This window comes from Medicago sativa, chromosome 5 (genome assembly GCF_051527215.1).
Source record: "Medicago sativa cultivar Bolivia chromosome 5, Bolivia_mono, whole genome shotgun sequence".
In the NCBI taxonomy this organism is placed as follows: Eukaryota; Viridiplantae; Streptophyta; class Magnoliopsida; order Fabales; family Fabaceae; genus Medicago; species Medicago sativa.
In genome coordinates, this window is record NC_140753.1 from 271885 (window position 1) to 292709 (window position 20825).

The following is a 20825-nucleotide window of genomic DNA, read 5'->3' on the forward strand; positions in this document are numbered from 1 at the left end:
TTCGATGGACATTTTTAATGATTGTTAAGCTTCGTAATAGATATGAATATTATCACTAAACTCTTCCGTAAAGCGCTTTGAAAAACAAGATAATGGATTAGATCCATAAAAAAAAAAGGATTAGTAACGCAGGACAAAAAGAGATGCAATAATGTTTTTCATGACAAGCCATTAACGAGTAAGAATCTTCATTGTCATGCAAGACATGACTGTGATCCTTATCACCATACGAAGGATAGTGGAAAGGGTTCCATAATATCGATTTTTTAATCGTTTGCAGTTTTTTGTTGTTTTTTATTTTTATGATCATTTGTTGAATGTCGCACAGATTAAAGGCGAGTTGATTGAAAGGGGGAAAATCTGATTTTCTCATACTCATTTTCACGCAAATTAAAGGCGAGTTTGTCATTTTTATGAACTTTTGTTAAAGTTCGCACAAAATAGGGAGAAAAAAATCTAATTTTCTCAAATTCATTTCTGGACTATAAATATTATGAAACAACAATTGAAACAAGACGACATAAGGTTCTAATTAAACACCACTTGTGACAATATTTCATTACAATTAGAAGGTTTAATCTAGAGGTTATTGGACATAGATTGGATGCATATGCTTGGGACAACTTGCTGGCTTCAACTTGATCTCCTGGACTTATGATTTTGCGTGAGGCATAAAAACTAAAACCAGCATTCCAATTTGAAGCAAACAAACTATTTTTAGGCACAAACATGAAAAAATCACCTTATGTAGTTGCTGGAGTCAGAGGGAGCAGGCACCATCTTACTTCGTGTCTACATCGAAACAAATAGTAACAATCCATGCCATGACTAGCAGTGGTAAAATGCAGACCATGACAATTGTTACGCTATCTACACGAATTTCTTCGATGCTGATGATGTTAACCAGGAAGAAAATAATTATAAACAAAGTAATACAAATTAGAAAAAACTTTCCCATTCTTTTTTAGTGTGAATGAAGTATTTGTGAATGGAATGAAGATTGTGTGGAGAGGATGGCGTTTTTTATAGACTGCATTGTGCACAGTACATGCTATTGTTCTGTTGCTTCACATGGTGGTGTTATTGTTTGATGACTGTTCGTGTTATTATGCTATGGTCCTTGGTCAAATTTGCAGCAACTATAGGTGTGCTTTTGCCAGGCTTTTTTTCCAGCTTTGGCTTCTTTTTGCTTTCCTTGCTGTTGGCCACTAGGAGGTTATGTAGTGGGGAAAATTTCCAATTTATGTGTTAAATTTGTATGGTTCCATTGGCATAGTATTCCCAAATATGTGGTGGAAAATTCTTGGTGGTTTTGTTCCGCTGTTTGTATTTGTGTAGGGCCCGTGTGATGCAATAGCCTTTCGTTGGTCGTAATATTTAATTTTTGATCATGATCAAATTTTTGTGTCTCGGTGTTCTGCACATCGTTCAGTGTGTGGCGTGTCATTCGTATGACTCACGATGTCCACTTTGAAACATACTGGTGTGGGTGCGTGTGACGTTTGTTTTATGGTAACCGTTGTGAGCGCAAGGTATGCTGTTGATGCCCTGATGTGCATTGTTGATTTCTATCTTATTTCGTCCCAGTAATATTTTGTGGTTCGTAGCTGTCGGTAATGCCACCCGTGCGGAGCGCGGGTTACACACTAGTGATAGGTCAAGGCAGTATAGAAGAGTCTACGACCTAGTCTAAGTCAAACTCCAACTGTATGTCAAACATTTTTTTTAAAATAGAGAAGACTAAATTTTTTTAGAAGATTATTTATCTAAAAGGCCGGGCTACAAGACATAAAAAAATGTCTTTTAAGCCTATCAGACCAACATAAATAGAGAAGACTAAATTTTTTGGTAATAATAATAATAATAATAATAATAATAATAATAATAATAATAATAATAATAATAATAATAATAGTAATAGCAGTAGTAGTAAATAATAGCTCAATGAGGAAAATTATAAGTTCCATATAGAGATAAGATATGTCATAGGCACTTGTAGTTGTAGATAATGTCATTTGAAAGAAGGGACATGGTTGAATTTTACAATTCATAAAAGTCACGGTTCTCAGCTGGCTGCCAATGAGTGTTTTTTTAAATTCGGTATCCGATCTAATAATCGACTAATTCGTGGGGATCAATTTCACATCCCACTGGCAGGGGTCTATTTAAAGCTAGAGCAACGCTCTGTTTGGACTTATCCATCGAAATTGGTACTAGAGAGAATCGAACTTGAGACTTCGAGAGGAGACTCCAAGCCAACTATTAGGCCAACTTTAAATGGGTTTGCAGAGTCTGAGTTTATCTTTTACTTTATATTTTGCAATAATTTTTTTGTAACACCAGTTAAATATCTATGAAAAGATAGATGTACGCAATAACTCACATAACATAGTATCGTGAATCTTTGCATTTCATCTTCAAATTTTAACCTGTTATGCTCAAGGTAGACAAACTTGAGATCCTAAGTAAGATCGGGTAGGACCCATGAGATCGTGAATCGGGAGATCGTAACACGGATCGTAAGATCCTACCAAATTTAAAAATTTATTTATATTTCATATAAATTCATACATATGCATATGAAGCAACCTAATTTTAAAGAAAAAAATTTCAAACAACACAAATTCATAACTTATGCTCCTACACATCTGAAACTCAATTCTAGTATGTTAGTGTTATAGGGGTTAGGTAACTCAATTAATTTAATCTAAATGATAAAAAGTTGAAGTTCTCGAGTTCAAACTCGAATGAATGAGAAAAACTAATCTAATAACTAATTACTAACTTTTGTCATTAAAAAAAAATGTATGTGTTATGTTATGCTCAAAATACTCATTCTTTTGTCGATTTCTTTGGGTGATAGTCTCTCTTTGACATATTTGACTGATGTTCAAGTAATAGGATTAAGGGTTGATATTTATTATGCATTGATATGCATACAATACAATACAATATATATATATATATATATATATATATATATATATATATATATATATATAAAATTTGTTTATTAACCTTAATGTTAACTCCTTTAGATTATTATTTTTAGAGAGAATTAGTCGCTTTAGATGTGTTTCCATTTTATGGCATTTGTACCTAGATTAACTTGCATTAAATTGTAAAATTGCAGCTGCATTACAATCTTTTGGCTACATAATGAATTAAACAAAAATGATATTTAGACACTCCATATCCTCTACACCTCTCAATCTTTCTATTAGATTATCAACTTATATCACATCAATTTGTGTGTGTTTCTCTTTCCAAGCATGTAGGGTGTTCACTCAAAATAGAATTATATATACAGAAAACACAAAGCAAAAAGGTTGATTCAATAGAATCAAAATACTATTTCATTAACTGAATCTACCATTTTTTTTTAATGATATAATGTACAAATGGAAACAAATTAAAGTTTATAATGTATTGATTTCAATTTGCTACATTAATTCAACAAAAGCAAAACAATTCTAACATGTAAAATGGAGAGTCACAATTTGAGTATTCCCTACGTCTATACATAGATAAGAAAGAACATATAAAATTAGTTAAGTTTCTTTGGCGTACATGCAGCTAGCATCAGTTCAGTGACCACGTCCTTTGTGGCTTGGCCCAGAATAAGCCTGGTTGATTATTAAACTTATGACGGAAGGAGCAGATTGATCTTTGAGAGGTCTCATCCCCTCAACTTGTATGGAGTGTGAGAGCAAGAGAAAGAAAAATATCATCAAAAAAAGGACATTGATAATATTGAGAGAAATAATAATACCCTGCAGCTTCATTTTGTATATATCTAGTTTCCAAGATTGTACCAAACCGTACACAATATATATTAGTGGTGTCGTTTGGAGCATGAATGATGAGGAATGTTAAATATATATAGCAATGTGTATGGAGAATGACTGAATTGAAGATTAATTGGAAAAAGGCTTGTTTTGTTCTTTATTGACTTAACTTGTAGCTGGTGGCGGGGTTGGAAGGTTACTTATTATTATTATTCTTTCACTACTTTGAATTTTTAAGTCTGAACAACCCAAAAGCAACTAAATTTGAGTTTTGAAATCCAACACGGCAAAATGTTTGAAAGAAAATGTGTATTTCTTATACGAAAGAGTACGAGTTATTGACTGGTGAGGGATTAATTTATGACTTGTACACAAATAAAATATTAGGAATAAGTCGATTACTCGGACAGAATATTACTGTGTGCATTGTAGTTGGTGGATGTTACCTTTCAATTTGACTTATTTTGTTAATACTAACTATAAGTCACCTAAATTCTCTCTGTGACATACATGTATGTATGCTCGTATTTTTCCCACCTATATAAATTTTGTGTTTCCTATGCAATTGCATTGAGTTAATTTTACAAAATTCATTGTTTTCATTAAAACCGAATACTTATAATTGTTTTTATTGTTAGATGTAAGTAGAAGTTAATAAGAAAATAGTTCAAATGTATTTTTTAGCAATTGTTGTTATTTTTTTAAAAGAAAATAAAAAATAATAAAAGATATGTTGAGTCATGATGACGGTAATATTAGTATTGGGAAGAATGGGTCGTAGGCAGAGGAGAGGACACAACCTAATTCTCATTTCTATTCCCATTAGACAAAGAGGACTCTCAAACTCAGGTCAATGTGTCGCTCACAAAGCATTGAGCGTTTCCACACACAAAAAGCACCAACCCGCACGAGGTTTCCTGCACCAAATCTATGAACAGACTACCAACTAAGATACTCCACCTCCGACCAAATTAATGCTGTAATTTTGACGCAGTATAATAATGAATGTCTTCTTTTAGGCTTAGAAGCAAGTCATATTAACTTTAAAGCTATCATTCATGATTGGATTTCTTAACAACTTAATGTAATAAACTACACTTTTATCAATAACTTGAACCATGTGAAAAAAGAGAGTAGCTCTTCTCATGCATAAGATTTTTTTATTTTTTTTTTAAAGAGGGAAATGTATAAGATGTTATCATGATATTCACATTTTCATATGGGTCGCTTATGCTACACTAAATGTTTAGTTTATACTCCCTCCGTCCCTATATATAAGCACCATTTGCCTCTAATAAAAGAGTGCTTATATATAGGGTCGGAGGGAGTATTTTGAAAAAAAAAATATCGTAATCGCTAGTATTATATTTTAGTGTGGTATAATTTTACACTGGCAAAAATGAATGAATATGCAGGTAATAACATTTTGATATATTGACCTAAAAGTGACGTGAATACAATTAAGGTTGAAAATCGTGCTGGATATAAAAAAATTAAAAGTATGAGTTGTTGTAATAGCTGAAACAGTTTGAAATTAGTTTTTTCAAAACACAATTTGTTTCATTTTTTACAGGTTTGGTTGTTAAATCCATATTTTTTCGCCCATACCTGAAATTAATCCTAATGATAAATATGTAAATATCTAGCATTATTATGTATGTACACCAAAACAACAAGGAAACAAGCGAAAAAAGATGCTTCCTGGTTCCATTACCCTAAACAATTTTGACTACGTTACGGAAGTCTACCGTAATTCTTATTCCAGAGTTAACCAGCTCTCTCAACGGTCTCAAACAATTCCTTAATCAGCTAAAGACCAAGCCAAACTGTCATCCACAACTAATAAATTGGCTATAAGACCAAGCTAAATTAATAAGCTGCTATTTGGAGAATAAAACTATTGTGTAAAATCTCTTCACTATACTCTGCTTCCAACCTGATGCAACAAAATAAGCAGTAGTGGAAAAAAGTAACTCTAGCGAGGAGTCTAAGATGTACCGGTGTTGATGCTCTATTTTACTCAATTAATAAATAGATCAGTTCCAATCTTCATTCTTCACGCATTCACTGTGACAAACCATGTCCATATCCAAAAATAACCCAGGCCTTTTTATAAATTAACGGTGATACGTACAGAAAATTAATTTCTTGGTATTGGATCATGCAGCAAGGGTATAACAGGTACCAACACAAACAGTTTCATAAAATTGCCTGCCTCGAACCTTGTAGCATCTGGAAATATTTACCAAAGGATTTCCATCTCCATCCCTGGTAGCTGCAAAAACCCAAACCTGTGCTGATTTTTCGGTCAAAATCAAGGAGGGTTTAGATTCAGGTCTTGTTGGCCGTTGCCAAGCCTAATACCTACCAAACCAAATCTGCCACTCATATAGTGCTGAGAAATTACCTATTTTGTTTGCAAGCAGGACTGAATTATACAAGCAGCTTATTATGCATCTCCAAGACTAAATCGACCCTCTTCCTAGCTGTAAAAGTGCAGCCCGGTGCACTAAAGCTCTTGCATACGCAGGGTCCGGGAAGGGGTCCCACCATTTTGGTGTATTGAACGCAGCCTTACCCTATTTTTACACAAGAGGTTGTTGCCAGGATTTGAACTTGTGACCTTTTAGTCACATGACAACAACTTTACCGCTGCGCCAAGGCTCCCCCTTGCCCTCTTCCCAGCTGTAACTGCAATAATGATGCCTGATTCAATAACTAAGCAAGTGCTGTCGCATCAATCTCAATCCTGTTAAATAAGAAAATGGGGGCAATACAGAGAGAGGTTCAGATTCTATCATTTATCCGTAAATAGTATAATTTGGCAGAGGCCATCACATTAAAAAGAACTGGTATGAGAAAATTAAAATGATAAAGGTTATAAATTGCTCAAGGTTACAGATGACAAATGGTATTCATAATTATAGAATAAGTATAGTCAAATATCATAAGATCAATTGCAGTAGCTCAAGGAAAGTATAAAACATCAAACCAGAAGCAATATAAACTCTTGAACATATATTCATTTACTAAGGTTGTCGATTACTCCATGGCATATATATATATATATATATATATATATATATATATATATATATATATATATATATATATATATATATATATATATATATATTCTTGTACATCAATTTTAAGATACTTCCAAAGTATGGACACACTTTAGATGTTCTGTCCTGAGCATGAGGAGGGTGTTGAGAGTCCTACATTGATAAGAGATATGCAATAGGTACAGCTTATAAAACTATAAGGCAGTAAAGCTTATAAAGTGAGGATTTTCCAAACATATAGGACATGTTTGTTACATTTGTTTTTAAAGCTATTTAAAAAACAAATCACTTTTATGAATTTCATTGGTTTGTTACTTAAAAAAAATGAGAATATAAAGATAAAACAAAAGAATGGAAAGCCTGTTTTGAGTAGTTTATCTTGAAAATTATTTTTGAAAGATTAATTAAAAAAAACAAAAAAAAAAATTAATTAAAAAAAACAAAAAAAAAAATCATTGTAGAGAACAAACACAAACAAATAACTATTATTTTTCTTAAGAATCTCTAAAAATTAATCTCTATATTGTTGAATGCCAAAATCACTTTTTTTATAACTGGTAACAAATTGACCCATAAGTTTTGTTGGGTCAAGATTGACCTTGAACCTAAATTCTAAGAGAACTATGAGGAGTTGGAAGAAGAACCAAACTGTAAGCTACATGTCCTTTCTAGCAGTAATTGCAGTCCTAGGCGACGTCCTCGCCTAAGAATCGAATTATTATCAAATAAGAAACGGGCACCAAAGAAAATAAGAATTGATTTTAATCACAGTTTGGAGCATAAGTTCAAATCTTATATAGGGTGTTATTGCTTCCTGCAAAAATGTTGTGCCCGGGTACACAAATGATAGGCAAAACTTTGTTTTCGCCTCATGCCTGCAGCTATTACAAGCCTTGACACCGATTTTAAGACATCCGAAAAACTAAATTGCTACTGGTGCACAAACTAATACCACTAGGCTGGCAAGCCAAATAAGCACAACATACTTAAATTTTCCAAAGCAAACTAACCTGTTGTATCTTATCTTCATCTTCTCTCTCTCTCTCTCTGATTTTGAATTCATCTGGTGGTTGTGCAATGTACTTACACCTATAAATAGAAACAGAGTTATGTAAAATCAATGTTGCAAAGCTAACAGGCAGTGATATAGTATTTGAGAAATAATTGATGAACTATGAATCATAGATAGAGACCTAAGTTATGATCAATAACCAAGATAGGAAACTTTAGACAAGACAATGAAAAAGATTAAATGAATAAAAAAGGAGATATACGATTCACATCCATTAAACAAGCACAAACACAGCAGAAAATTATTAGCATTCACATTAAAGTAAAACATACTCTGCAGAACATCATGGTTGATAGAACTGTTGGCTTGTGACATGACCGCAGAGACTCACATAGAAATCATAGAATTTTGCTTAATTTCCCATAGTAAAAGAATTTGACTATCTGAGTGTTACTATGGGGTTATAAACAAACTTCCTCCATAATTGTCATCAACAGCTTCCTACAAAATTTAAATCAGAGTTAATTCAATATGTATTGATGGAGAGAGAAGAGAAAGCATGTGCTAATAAAAGTGTTTCAAGTTTCCACTACATCACAATACAAAGAAATTTTTTCGATCACAACCTCTACAATTTTTCAATCAACAGTTGTTTGTAACTATGCACATTTCCCTGTTAAGTGCTCCTCTTGTTTTAGAGGGGCCAAATTAGACATCAACGTATTAAGGTCATCAGAAAATTCATTAAGGAACATACAAAATATTTGTTGACAAATATCCTTGGAGGCAATCAAAGATTTTTTTTCTTGACTGTTTTATGTTTTGTTATTTTGTTAAGGAGCCCTTATCCGCCTCTGTTTTGTAAATTTTTGTGTTCACACTGATCAATTGCTCTTTGATTAAAATAGAAACATTTATTTTAGTTCCAAAAGAGTAAGTCCTGCGTTTAGAAAGACTTCAACGAAGACTACCAAAAACAATTTCCATTAAAATGTACATTTTCCTAGATACAAACCAGGCCATCACTAGATTTCCATCCTATTAAAATATTTCAAGAGCCACACCATACACCCCTGCTCCCTGCAAATTTCCCCCCTATTTTCATGATGTCTTGTTTGGTTGATAAGATAGATATACCTGAAGGTATGGAAATACACCATTATACACTTGTAGGAAAAGTTGTGATTTAGCTGCAAACCTGAAAACAAATGAGTCACTCCAAAGTTTGTCACAAGATAATAATCCAAAAAATAATTAATTTAACTTCACAACAACCATTTTGAAATATTCTTTAATATGTGACTGTGTCATCAACTGAATTTGAAATACTCTCTCTGGTCCATATATAAGAAAAAGTTTGGTGTTTTCTTTGGTCCTAATTATAAGTGTCACAAATTTTGAAATGTACTAATTGCTAAAACTACTTGGATGCCATTTCAATATTTACTACAAACGCATCTACTCCCCATAAAAGTGGGTGTGTTAATGCAAGGGTTATAGTATTTGAAATAAATGTTCAACATTGGAATGTTAAATGAACTTCCTTGGTCATGATGATTCTTTTCTTCTTATATATGGAACCAGAGTTAGTATAACAAAATTCTCAGGAAGTTACAAAAACAGAAAGCTATCTTCACTGTATATAAGCCTAAATATGGACCTACAGACACAGAAGTCAATGTAATTTATAGACACACAGACACACACACACACAGATACATACATTTATACACATAAAATTTGAGGTGGGAGATACTAAGGAAAAAAGCACATAATAACATATGAAAACAATGAGCCCTTCAGCAGAGTACAATCCTAACTTGTAACATTAAAATACCTTTTCAGAAGCCGAAAACAAATATAAATCTCTTCAATATCTTTTCCAATCTTCATTTTGATATACTGCTTCAGTAGCTCACACATGATGTTAACAGAGTCATCAGAAATCTGATGGACTAGATTTAGCCGGTGGAATTCAGATATTATTTGGTGTAAAACTGATGACAGTGTGCTAGTCAGCCCTGACTTATAATAAACTTCAGCAAGTTTATTTAAAATTAAGCAACTGCTCATTTTAAACTCCTCCACCCATTTCGGAGGATTCCCATCCCAAAGACATTCATTCAGAACATTTGATCCAAGATTCTCGGAATTCTTGACACCTAATGACACCTGATGGTTTTCACTAGGAGGAACCAGAGCAACATTGGAGCTAATATCCCGTCTCCTGTGTGCAGGAAGCTGCAGAACAATGACTGCTTTCAAATCCTCGGGCAATTCTCGTAACACAGAACCGTCAACTTGACTTAAAGAAGAAGGCAACAAATCATCTTTTTCAAAACTTGATTTGGGATTAACGTTACAAGACGGCCCAGACCCTAAATCAGGTACAACTTCACCTCCTTCTGCTTCATGTTGCATTGCCTGGCAGTAAACCATGAATCATGATACATGCTGCTAAACAAAATATTCTCGGGGAAGTAGCACAATAAATAATTACAAATTAAAGCAAACAGGACTAAAATTTATTCCATTTTAATGAATTAAGTCTGTGACTGTGTTACAAGGTGGATAAATTGATTTTGGGGAAGGGACATAGGAGTTGGAGTGATAAGGAGATCATGTGTTTAACTCTCCCCACTAACTATTAGGTTTTCTGTTAATTTTTTTTTCCTTCCAAGAGTCACCAAAAAGATGAAATCGAATCAACTTTATAATTTGATATCTTGATCATCTCCACAAGAAAATTTGAAATTCTGTATATTTAAGTAAAGATGGAGTAAAAAGAGATAATTATTATGTTGACTAATATTCTCCATCATCCAATGATATGATCCAAGATTTAAGCATTAAAACTTATGCATACCACCAGCACTAAAAAATTACCTCAATCTCAGATAATGGCTTTTTTTGAGGAATCGACTCCACATCCAAAAGCTCCTTTTCCTTGTTTGTTGCTGCAGAATAAACAATTTGAAAGCATGTACGCAGATTTGAGTTGTGCATTAGTCCAAACTTGCTAGGATAATGAAATAGAGAAATGCTTACCTTCTTTTTCCAAAAATGAGCTTTGTAAAGAGCTAGAACTCTCACTTATGCCTTTTCCTTTAGTAATATAATCAACTAACTTCCCTCCATAAATTTCATTTAGTTCTGAAAATACTTCTGGGGGAAGATTCCTTATAACTTCCACATCAAGGTGACACAAAGGAGGTGGTGTTGAAATTCGGTCAGCACTAGCTTGGTTATCTTGTATGTTGTTGTCCTTTTGAACTGAAGACCCACGCAAATCTCTACATCCATGAATGGAAGTGCCGTCCAAATTCTGCTTGTCATGACCTGAAGAAAGAGAAACCATCGGATGTCATTTTTATTAATTTAATCATTAACAAAATCCCAAAATGAGAACACAATTATTCATATATGATCTACACCAATTATCTTCTAAATAATATCATAGCATATAAGCCCTGTTCAACAACAATTACCATTACCCATGGGATGTTTCTGTTTATCCATACTTGCAGATCTTGAAGTGATCCATGATTTCAAATTATATTTTTCTGCACCTTCATGAAATAAATATTATTAGACAATCACAAAGAAAGAAAGTGTTGAAAAACAATAAAACCATAGCTCAAAACAAGGAAAGCAACAAATCTGTTTGGACAGAGAGAAGGAAAGATGAGGAACATCAAAATAGCAAATCTCAGCTTAAAAACATACGTTCTCCTTCAGCTCAGTAAGTCGCCTATAAATTTAGTAGCATGCACAACAAAACAGTATCTTATTACAGCACAGCTGGGTTAAACTTCACTGAAAATAATACAGGTACCTTGCTTAGATGCCTTGCTACTTTCAAGTCTGGAAACTTGCAGGCCAATACCTCGAATCTCCTTGACATCTACGTGAAATAGCCAAAAGGAGAAGATGATGGTTAGATTTCCAATTAACTGGAGATATATGGATCCCTGCAAAAAGTACTGGGCTAAAACACTATATATCAATGTTTTAGAAATCAAACCAATCACTGAATCCTCTCTGTAAATGTCTTTGTAACTTGATATTGGACCTTTATTTGGCAAAAGATCATTTTGGTTAACATAAATTGACCAGTTTTTCCTGTTTTGGACCAGTTCGTCGATTTTCCTATTGAACCATTGGATCCTGTCTGGTTTATTAAACTATGTTATGCAGCACGATTACAAAGAAAATACCATAAAATTGTTATGAAGTTCAAAGGCATAAGCTTCAGCATCATAATACTTTGAAACGTTAGTCTATTATCATCAACAACAAGTGCTGAGCATAAGTGCTTGATATGCAAGCATTTAATTAGAATAGAATAAGATGAACAATATCCAATCCTGAAAGGATGAAACAACTTGCATCAAGTGTTAAATGAAACTTTAAGAATAAACCCAAGGCCAAACCAAACCATGTTAATCATAAATGCAAAAAAAAAAATGTACAACTTTCTTAACCTTCGTCCTTATATAGTATGGTCATATTAAATATGGCACTTTTCCTTTAGTTTTGGCCTTTCTTATTACCAAAATTTACCAAAAGCCTTTTTAAGTGTTAACCCCATCAAATGAAATAGTAGTTCCTTTAATTTTTTTGCTAAAGAAAGAAAATGCAGCAAAGGATTCAAGAGTCTAAGGATATACCAAGACTGGTCAGTTATAGTCATTAAAATGGTGGAAATTAAAAGTTAAGATACCTATGTAAAAATTTCCAAAAAGCTGCTTTGCTATCCTATGGAGTACTTCCAAATTATCAGTAGCTACGGGAATCTACATCGAGTATATCAAACAGAAAATTAGTACTTGAAACAATTAGAAAAACTTTTGGAAGACAGTATAGCAGTTTAATGCATATATGAAAAATGCTGGATGTTTCAATATTTACCGTTACTGAGTGACTCAAATTTTCACAATCTCCACAGCCCATAAATTTTGCAGGTTCATCAGCATCTTTTCTTCTCTTTTTGATCTAAAACATATATCCAAAAAAAAATTAAAAAATTTATATCTTTTGACTTAGAAGTTATAAGAAACATTTACGATAATAATATAAATGACAGTTCAAAAAATAAAACAGGACATGAAAAGCACCTCATGAGCCAAAACCGAAAGTTGATATCTGAATAATCTTAAAATAAAAATCTATCAAGCTAAACGTAATCAATACCTTGAGAGAGAAAGTGCGTCCTTGCATGCCACAACCTTGCAATCTTAATGAGACCTCCTTGCAAAGGTTGGTTAGGAAGTTCTCACACTGGAAAAACTTTTGTCAATATTTTGATCGTTTTGTTTTGCAATACTCTAAGGCAAAAATAAAAATAAGATATGTGTAGAAGAGTACTGACATCTTTCATATCGTTGAACCTCACACCCCAATTTACATCAGCACCAATAGACTTGCATTCCTGCATATGTGTACATAACATCATCTTTATGAAATGGCTTCAAACAAGCTTGTCAAGAAAGAACAAATTAACCTTCAAAGGAGGAAACGAGGATAAAACACCACATTTGAGGTGAAAGATTGAGAGTAAAATACTAGCCAGTGGCATCATGTTTTAAATCATGCTGTGGAGCATAAATATACCAATTTTGATTTCAGACTGAGAATATTATTATTTCTCATATTAACCTGACAATTTGTATCCTTCAATCCCAGTTCACTTTAAGAATTGTTAGTCAATGACTAAACAAGGACGACAATAGATCAATGCAAAGGGGCAACTTACACAACCTATTGGCACGATGTACAGTGGAAGAAAATAGGTGGATTAATGTGTGTGTGTGTGTGTCCAAAATATTGTCAATATTCCAAGTCCAAATAACGAGAAATCGAGTTTGGATTTTAAAGATGAAACAAAAATTCAAAATGATGGCCTTTTTCCCTACCTGAAATTCCCCAACCAACCGGGTATCAATTCCTCTGCTATAATTCCACAGCATTTCTCCTGTTTTCATTCCATAGTCCTTCTGCAGTGAGACCTGCAGATGCAAAGATGTCAGATACTGACACAATAGAATTATCCAAACATTTTTCAACTAATACAACAACAACCAAGTCTTATCCCACTAGGTGGGGTCGGCTACATGGATCTAATGACGCCATAATGCTCTTTCATGTACCATACTTCTATCCAGCTCATTAATCTCTAGATATTTCTATTCAACTAATGCCCAAAAGAAAATGAACTAGAATTTGTGCTAATTGAAAGAAAGAAAAAAAAAATTAGTTCTTGAAGGTTTTTGAAATGAGCAGTTTCACTTAAAAACGAGGGCCGAATCCTTTTAAAGCTTCTCACCAAACGAGAAGCATTATATTTTCTACCCTTGTGTTGTGCGGCTTCACCCTACCTCATTTGTGTTTCCACTTTATCCCTTTTCCCTTATTTGCTTCATTTCCTCTCAATCTCGGGAATCCTTCTTTGGCTGTGGAGAAATTTGTATAGCCTCCCCTATTTTCTTTCTCTTGTGAGAAAATAATTGATGTGTCGAATAAACTGTCTCTAATTTCTTACACAGCCTATTCTCATTTTGAGTATATATTTTGGTGGTCATTTTGACATTATTTTAGAACTTAATTCATTTTGATGCTATAAGGAGGCTTATGTCAAATTTATTTTGTATTGTATTGGATGTATTAATACTAGATTTGAAAAGTCACAAAATGACCTTCAAAAGGGAGTCAAGGAACAGAAACTGAACTTCCAAAGTATCAGAAAAAGAAAGAAAAAAAATCATTAAAAAGAATAAGTCAGTGAATAGTAAAACCTTTGAAATCATCATCAATTGTCCGCACATTTGAACATTCTGCTTCTTCAATTTTTCCTGTAAAGCATGCCCTACTCCAGGAAGTGCATTAATTGGGAGTTGACTTAAATGATCTTCAACCTGGAAAAGTAAAACTATATAAGAGGGAAGGCAAAAATATTGACACATTCCACACATCAACTATTTTATCAAATTACATAATTTGTAGGGACTTATTGTAGACCTACATGTCCAAATTTAGTAGAAAAGCTACAAATCACAAGCACAATATTTTCATTAACTATCTGAAGATTTGATATGTAAGTTGATCTATAAATATATTATTTTTATCTGAAAACATGCAGCAGAAACCACCATAAACAATAAGTCTTGTGCAATGTCCACACTCCAAAGTACATGTCAAACATGGAATTAGAACTTTTGAGGAAAATTTGAAGCATCATGGTCTGGAGTAATAGAATATTTTTAACTGAACATAACTATATCTTCCATGTCTAGCATAGAACTATCTCAAAGAATTTCTAATAAAAATCGTATCATACAGTATAATCCACAATGTAAATACAAAATTAAAATAGCAACAATTAGCATTAACAACAACTCAATCTTATCCCACTAAATAGGGTCAGCTACATGGATCAGAAGACCCTATAATGTCTATTATAGTTTATTTAGGTCTTCCTCAGCCTCTAGCAGTTTGACTACCCTCCATAAGATCTACTCTCCTAGTATATAATCTAAAGGTCTTCTCTCCACGTACACATACAACCTAAGCCAAGTTTCCACCACCTTTTCGACGATAGGTGCTACCCCAACTCTCTCTCCAATGTTGTCATTCGTAATCTTATCTCGTCTTGTCTTAACACACATCCAACACAACATTCTCATCTTTGCTACGCTTATTAAATTCTTGTGCTTGTTTTTTACCGCTCTGTCCCATATAGCAATCAACAAATATCTGAAGATAGTCAAAAGCTTTCAGCATATAGTTCATGGAACAGACACTGTTCTGGCCACATAAAATAAAGGAATGTACAAAGAAAGGAAACAGGGTCTTAATATCAGTTACGTGACACCTCCATCACACCAAAAAATACAAATTAATACTGTCAGCATATAGAGGTGTTCCATAATTTTCAGTCAGTTAGCGTGGCTGGCATAACTGACAATTAGTTAGTGACAATTAGTTACAGTTGTATTCAACAGATGAATCAATCAATAACAGGTTTAATCTCATATTCTCTTACCTAAACAAAACTCTCTCACACATTTTCTCTCTCCTGTAGATTTAGTAATGATTAATAGAAAACTCCAAAACATACCCTTTCTGGAGTTATATGATATTGACCATTTGGCTTAGCAGTTCTAGTAGCAATACGAGACATAAGCATGTTTCCAGCTATGCCAGCACTGGCTGTACATCCAGTGGTCTCATAGATCTCTTTCCTGATTGATGACGCTAAAAGTTCAGGATCTTCAGCCTTTGAATTGGTGACATCTAAAAATGCTTCATCACAGCTTACAGCCTGTATTAAGTAGCAGTTATAGCACTAAAGATACACCAACTGAGAATTTATGAACTTAAAAAATATTAAACCGTAGAAAACCTGCACTTTGTTGCAATGTCGATGCAATATACTATAAAATTGATCAGCTACCTGCAAATTGTCCAAGATGTCTTGGTAAAAATAAAAAATAAGGGGTAAAAGAAGTTACAAAAAGATATGAAATTGTTTTCTGTAACTTTATTAATTACATACACCCTTCTGTAACTTACTTCTTCGTAAGCTTCAAAGTTGTATGGAAAGATAACAAGGTGGGGACAAAGAGCCTTGGCATCTCGAACAAACATACCAGCCTTAATACCTAACAATGACAGAAGTCATAAGTTACAGAGCAAAAAGATAAAACAAATAAGGTAGCATATTGAGTCATATTGTCATTTTATAATTTTGCATATAACCAACCATAACTACGTGCTGGGTAGTTTGCAGAGGAAATCTCAGCAGTTCCCTTAGAATTATTCGAGTGGCAGACAGCTACAGGCTTATCCAACAATTCAGGGTGGCTCCTGATAACCACCGAGACAAAAAAGCAATCCTGGGGCAGCACATGACACAACAATATAAACATAACATTTGTTTTTAAAAGTAAAATCTGATAAGCATTGAACAAAGAAAATTAGTTGACAACAATTAGTTATTTCCAACATGTATGTAAAGCCTACCATGTCAACATGGATAACAACTGAGTTCCCAGAAACACTAGAGGCACTGATATTAGAAATTTCATTATCAAACCCAGTAGAAAGGGTTGGAAAACGCTTCCGATACCGATTTCTCCAAGTTCCAATGAAGTGTAGCCGTGAGTTCTGCATATTGCATATACCAAAGTTCAGCTAGGATATCACAAAATTATGGCATCATCAGTGGAGATTAAGAGATTGGTAACGTTAACATTTTGCATAAATTTTATGATACAGTCGGAGAGGAAAATCATGCCAAAGTAAAACGAGGAGCAAGTCAATATCATGACAGTATATCATTTGATACGTTTGCAATTTGCATCCTTAAAGAAGGTTGATATTCTCCATCTCCCTCCCTCAGCCAAAATCAGTTTTTATTTTATTTTTAATCTTTATATTTGTTTTTACTGCTATGGGATGGCAAACACAACCAAATGCACCAAGGGTGCTTAAACTAGTTATGACTCCCCCCATCTTATCTTTGCAGAATACTCTAAAGGATTAAGATGACGAATACAGTAGCCACCATAATAAGAGAAAATGAAGGCAACCAACAAGAATGTCACCATTTTGACAAGTAATATGAAAATCCAAACTTATATCAACTTCAGTACCTTGAAATAATTTTCCACAAAATTAGGATCGGAAAGAGTTGAATGACACTGCTTAGAAGGCTTGTTGGAGGCAGAACTTGGAATTTCATTTACATTATGGTCGTATGAGCCGAGGCTACTAACTGATGCAGAAGGCTCTTGACAACTAGATTCGAGTTCACCTTGGACGTCTTCCTCATCTTTAGCAGCATCATTGCTTCCTCCAACAGGATCTTCTTCATCACACTTAATTCCAGCACTGGCCAGCCGCTCTTCTATCATAATTGCATCAGTACCCTCTGATTTTCCAACACTAACAAATGAATCTTCAATGTCTGACTCTACTTGACAAAGGGCATCCTCTGAATTTTTGGTAGGTCTGAATGTGAAGAATTTGGAAAGTTTTGGTTGTTGGTTATTAGAAAGCTGGTGAAGTTGATAAGGCGCCCAAGTCAATAGTCGATTAGAAGCAACAGAATCTAAAATCCAAGTTGGTTTTACGACGGGAAGCCCTGCACTGAAAGCTCTGAGATTCTTAAGTTTAGAGTGAGGAAGATTGGTGCAGATGATATGTGTTACACGATGCCTTGAGAAATAATTCTGAAATCTTCCACCATACTTTAACATGTATCCACGCAGTTCCTGACTGGAAGGAACGGTGAAACCATCGACAAAAATTGAAACTCCGGCGAATATAGGGTTCCCAGAAGAAGTGGAAGCTTCTTCGGTGTTAAACTGATTGTGTAGTTTTCGATTCTTCTCAGTCATGTAACTGTAAAAGTGAAGTTTTGAATTCAATACTGAGAAATTGAGAAAAGGAATAATAAGAAAATAATAATAATAATAATAATAATAATAATAATAATAACCTGGCAACATCGGAGAAAGGGGATTTAGTGGAATTAGAGTTGTTCCCCCAGGCGACGCCTAAGGTTTTCTGGTTGGTGGTAGTTGTTTTCTGCTGCTTCTTCTTTGATCGATTGGAAGATGATGATGATGATGATGATGCTCTTTTACAAGAATTCAAACTCATCTTCGACGATGGATTGGAGGGAGAGGGGGAAGGGAAGGAATTGTGTGTATCTACCACTTTTCGCACCACAAGATGAATCAGATCAGATCGCTGCGTTTTCTTAAATTAAAAATCACACATCTTTAATTTCTTTTCTTTTTTACAAAAATATTTATTATTCTTACAAACTTTAAAATTTATAAAAACTGCCACATTTGTAACACTAAATATTATCTTCATACATACTTTTTAAAAAATAAAACCCACTAAGCACACATGTCATACTTTAACTTATATTTTAATCAGAATGCTATGAAAATGAAAATGCAATGGAAAAATTGTAGTTGAGTGCATATAAATCATATAAAATTAGCAATTCCAACATCAGCGCGAGCCAGGTTTTAAACATTGGGGGAACCAAGTCGTAATAGGTATAATTTAGCAAAGAAACATTAAATCTTCAAATGCATTATATATAAGAAATTTAAGTTACATCCAAAAGTTAATTAGGTCATTACCGTAAAAGATAGAATTCAGGGCTCCAACTTACATAATGAGCTTTTTTTTAAAAGTGGAAAGGATTTTGAGAATTGCTTTTTTGACATCCATGGTTTCCTAGAAACACATGGAAATGACAAAAAAAAACACCCCAGCGGTAACTACCGCTGTCTTATAACTAGAAAACCGACGGTAGTTAACTACCGCTGATTTTTTGGTCATTTTCACGTGTTCCTAGGAAACAATGGATGTCAAAAAACAAGCTTCGAAAATTTTTTTTGGCCATAAAAGACAAATGCTCAACATACAAAGAACACATATGTTAATAATGGGGGGACCATATTCATAACCATGTGTAAATAATAGTATATAATAATAGTATAGTAATAGTAAAGAAATTTTTTTTGAATAATTAGGGGGACCACGACTACCCCTGGCCCCCATGGTCCCTCCGCCAGTGTCCAACATGTTTGGTTCAGCTTATCAAAATCAATTCTCATCTCCAAAAGCAATTATGGATGAAGCTACAATTCCTAATTTTTGAGTTAACTAGAATCATTTCTCCAATAAATTTTATATTTTGATTATTACAACCTATTATTTTCTTATATCGACCTTTATCAATTCTCCTTCTTTTTACTTTGTATTTAATTTGATAAACCAAATTTAATAAGAAAACTTAACGAACCAAATTAACCCCCATAAAATATATATGGTCATGAGTTACCAAGTTTTGGATTTTCCTTTCCGGTGTTTTCATTCAAATTTACTGTTTTTTTTACAATTTTTTACTCTATATTTTATCATTTTTGGCAACTAACTCTAGTATTTTTTTTAAAAAGCCAAAATGGGATATATATATATATATATATATATATATATATATATATATATATATATATATATATACATATATATATATATTAAACAACACTAGGCGCTAAAGCACAAGGAGTGCCAAAACGCCTAGGCACAAAGGTACACAAACAATCATGTACAAGCCAATAAGGCGCAGAAGCAAAGAGAAACAAAGAACAACAAACTAGAAAAGAGAGTTTAAGCAAGTTAGAGGACTCCGCCGCCATTCTTGATAGTCAAAATCAAAATTAGTGTATTTCGATTTCAACCACCAAAAAGACTGAAGCTTTGCCCTTTCACCTAGAGCTAGCAAATTATCCTCATTTCCTTTGAAAATTCTATTATTTCGTTCTTTCCAAATTGTCCAAGATACTGACAGCCAAATAATCTGCATTAACTCAATTGATTTCTTTGAGAAGCCCCGCAGACCACTAAAATGATTAAAATGTTCAAAAAAATGACAATGGAAAGCTGTTGAGTAACCACGCCAAGCCGCAATGATATGCCATACTCTGCCGAAGAAACCGCACGTAAGAAATAAATGGTCTTTGTCTTCGTTAAAACCACAATTAGCAATACACCCCTGTTCAGATGCAAGCAAAACCTTCCGGTGAAAAAGATTGTCTCTAGTAGGAATCTGGTTGAGGAACAGGCGACAAGCAAAAATTAACACTTTAAGAGGCACCGCTTTCAGCCATAAAAACCTGTAATTATTATTATGTTGATGATGCTCATCAACCTCCATGTCTGTTAAGTAATAATAAGCAGAACTAACAGTGTAGCAATTAGAATCATGTAATGTCCAAATCCAACTATCTGCACGGTGACCCTGAAAAGAAAAAATAGATAGGCGACCAATACACTCCCTCAACAACTCCTCCTCCCATGCGAAAAGTCTCCTACGCCACTTCCACGCCTCCCCATTAACCCCCCACCCTCTCGCAAACAACTCAGCCA

At 33.8% G+C, this 20825-nt stretch overlaps 1 protein-coding gene and 1 long non-coding RNA gene across 18 annotated transcripts; one reads left to right on the top strand and one right to left on the bottom strand.

The window, feature by feature from the left end:
• Positions 1 to 5403: 5403 nt before the first annotated feature.
• On the bottom strand, positions 5404 to 18635 carry REV1 (DNA-directed DNA polymerase). 17 transcript variants are annotated; one of them, XM_085712046.1, is made up of 23 exons: positions 18370 to 18635; positions 17522 to 18272; positions 16890 to 17033; positions 16630 to 16762; positions 16440 to 16528; positions 16270 to 16320; positions 15985 to 16188; positions 14663 to 14782; positions 13784 to 13876; positions 13240 to 13299; positions 13062 to 13148; positions 12780 to 12863; positions 12592 to 12664; positions 11704 to 11772; positions 11363 to 11431; positions 10917 to 11207; positions 10755 to 10825; positions 9706 to 10292; positions 9006 to 9066; positions 8201 to 8369; positions 7867 to 7945; positions 6196 to 6537; positions 5404 to 6079 (listed from the first exon to the last, which is right to left on the bottom strand). In XM_085712046.1, the coding sequence occupies exons 1-20, from the start codon at positions 18531 to 18533 to the stop codon at positions 8322 to 8324; spliced, it is 3249 nt and encodes a 1082-aa protein (XP_085568172.1). In that variant the 5' UTR covers positions 18534 to 18635; the 3' UTR covers positions 5404 to 6079; positions 6196 to 6537; positions 7867 to 7945; positions 8201 to 8321. The 17 variants fall into 17 exon arrangements, with proteins under 17 accessions (XP_085568172.1, XP_085568171.1, XP_085568169.1 ...); XM_085712045.1 differs by having other exon boundaries at positions 5404 to 6084; XM_085712043.1 differs by having other exon boundaries at positions 11357 to 11431.
• LOC146918816 (uncharacterized) lies at positions 10103 to 18350 on the top strand. The gene is made up of 3 exons (XR_015011225.1): positions 10103 to 10255; positions 17145 to 17240; positions 17395 to 18350. It is a non-coding gene; the product is annotated as an uncharacterized LOC146918816 (long non-coding RNA).
• Positions 18636 to 20825: the final 2190 nt, after the last annotated feature.

Bases quoted from the DNA above. Each gene is read 5' to 3' on its own strand.
- REV1 (XM_085712037.1), bottom strand. From the start codon at position 18,533: ATGAGTTTGAATTCTTGTAAAAGAGCATCATCATCATCATCATCATCT. The intron at 14,783-15,984 runs GTATGTTTTGGA...TTACTTTTCCAG, and splicing joins ATCATATAACTCCAGAAAGG to GTTGAAGATCATTTAAGTCA. The intron at 8,370-9,005 runs GTATATCTATCT...TAAATTTTGTAG, and splicing joins GTGTATTTCCATACCTTCAG to GAAGCTGTTGATGACAATTA.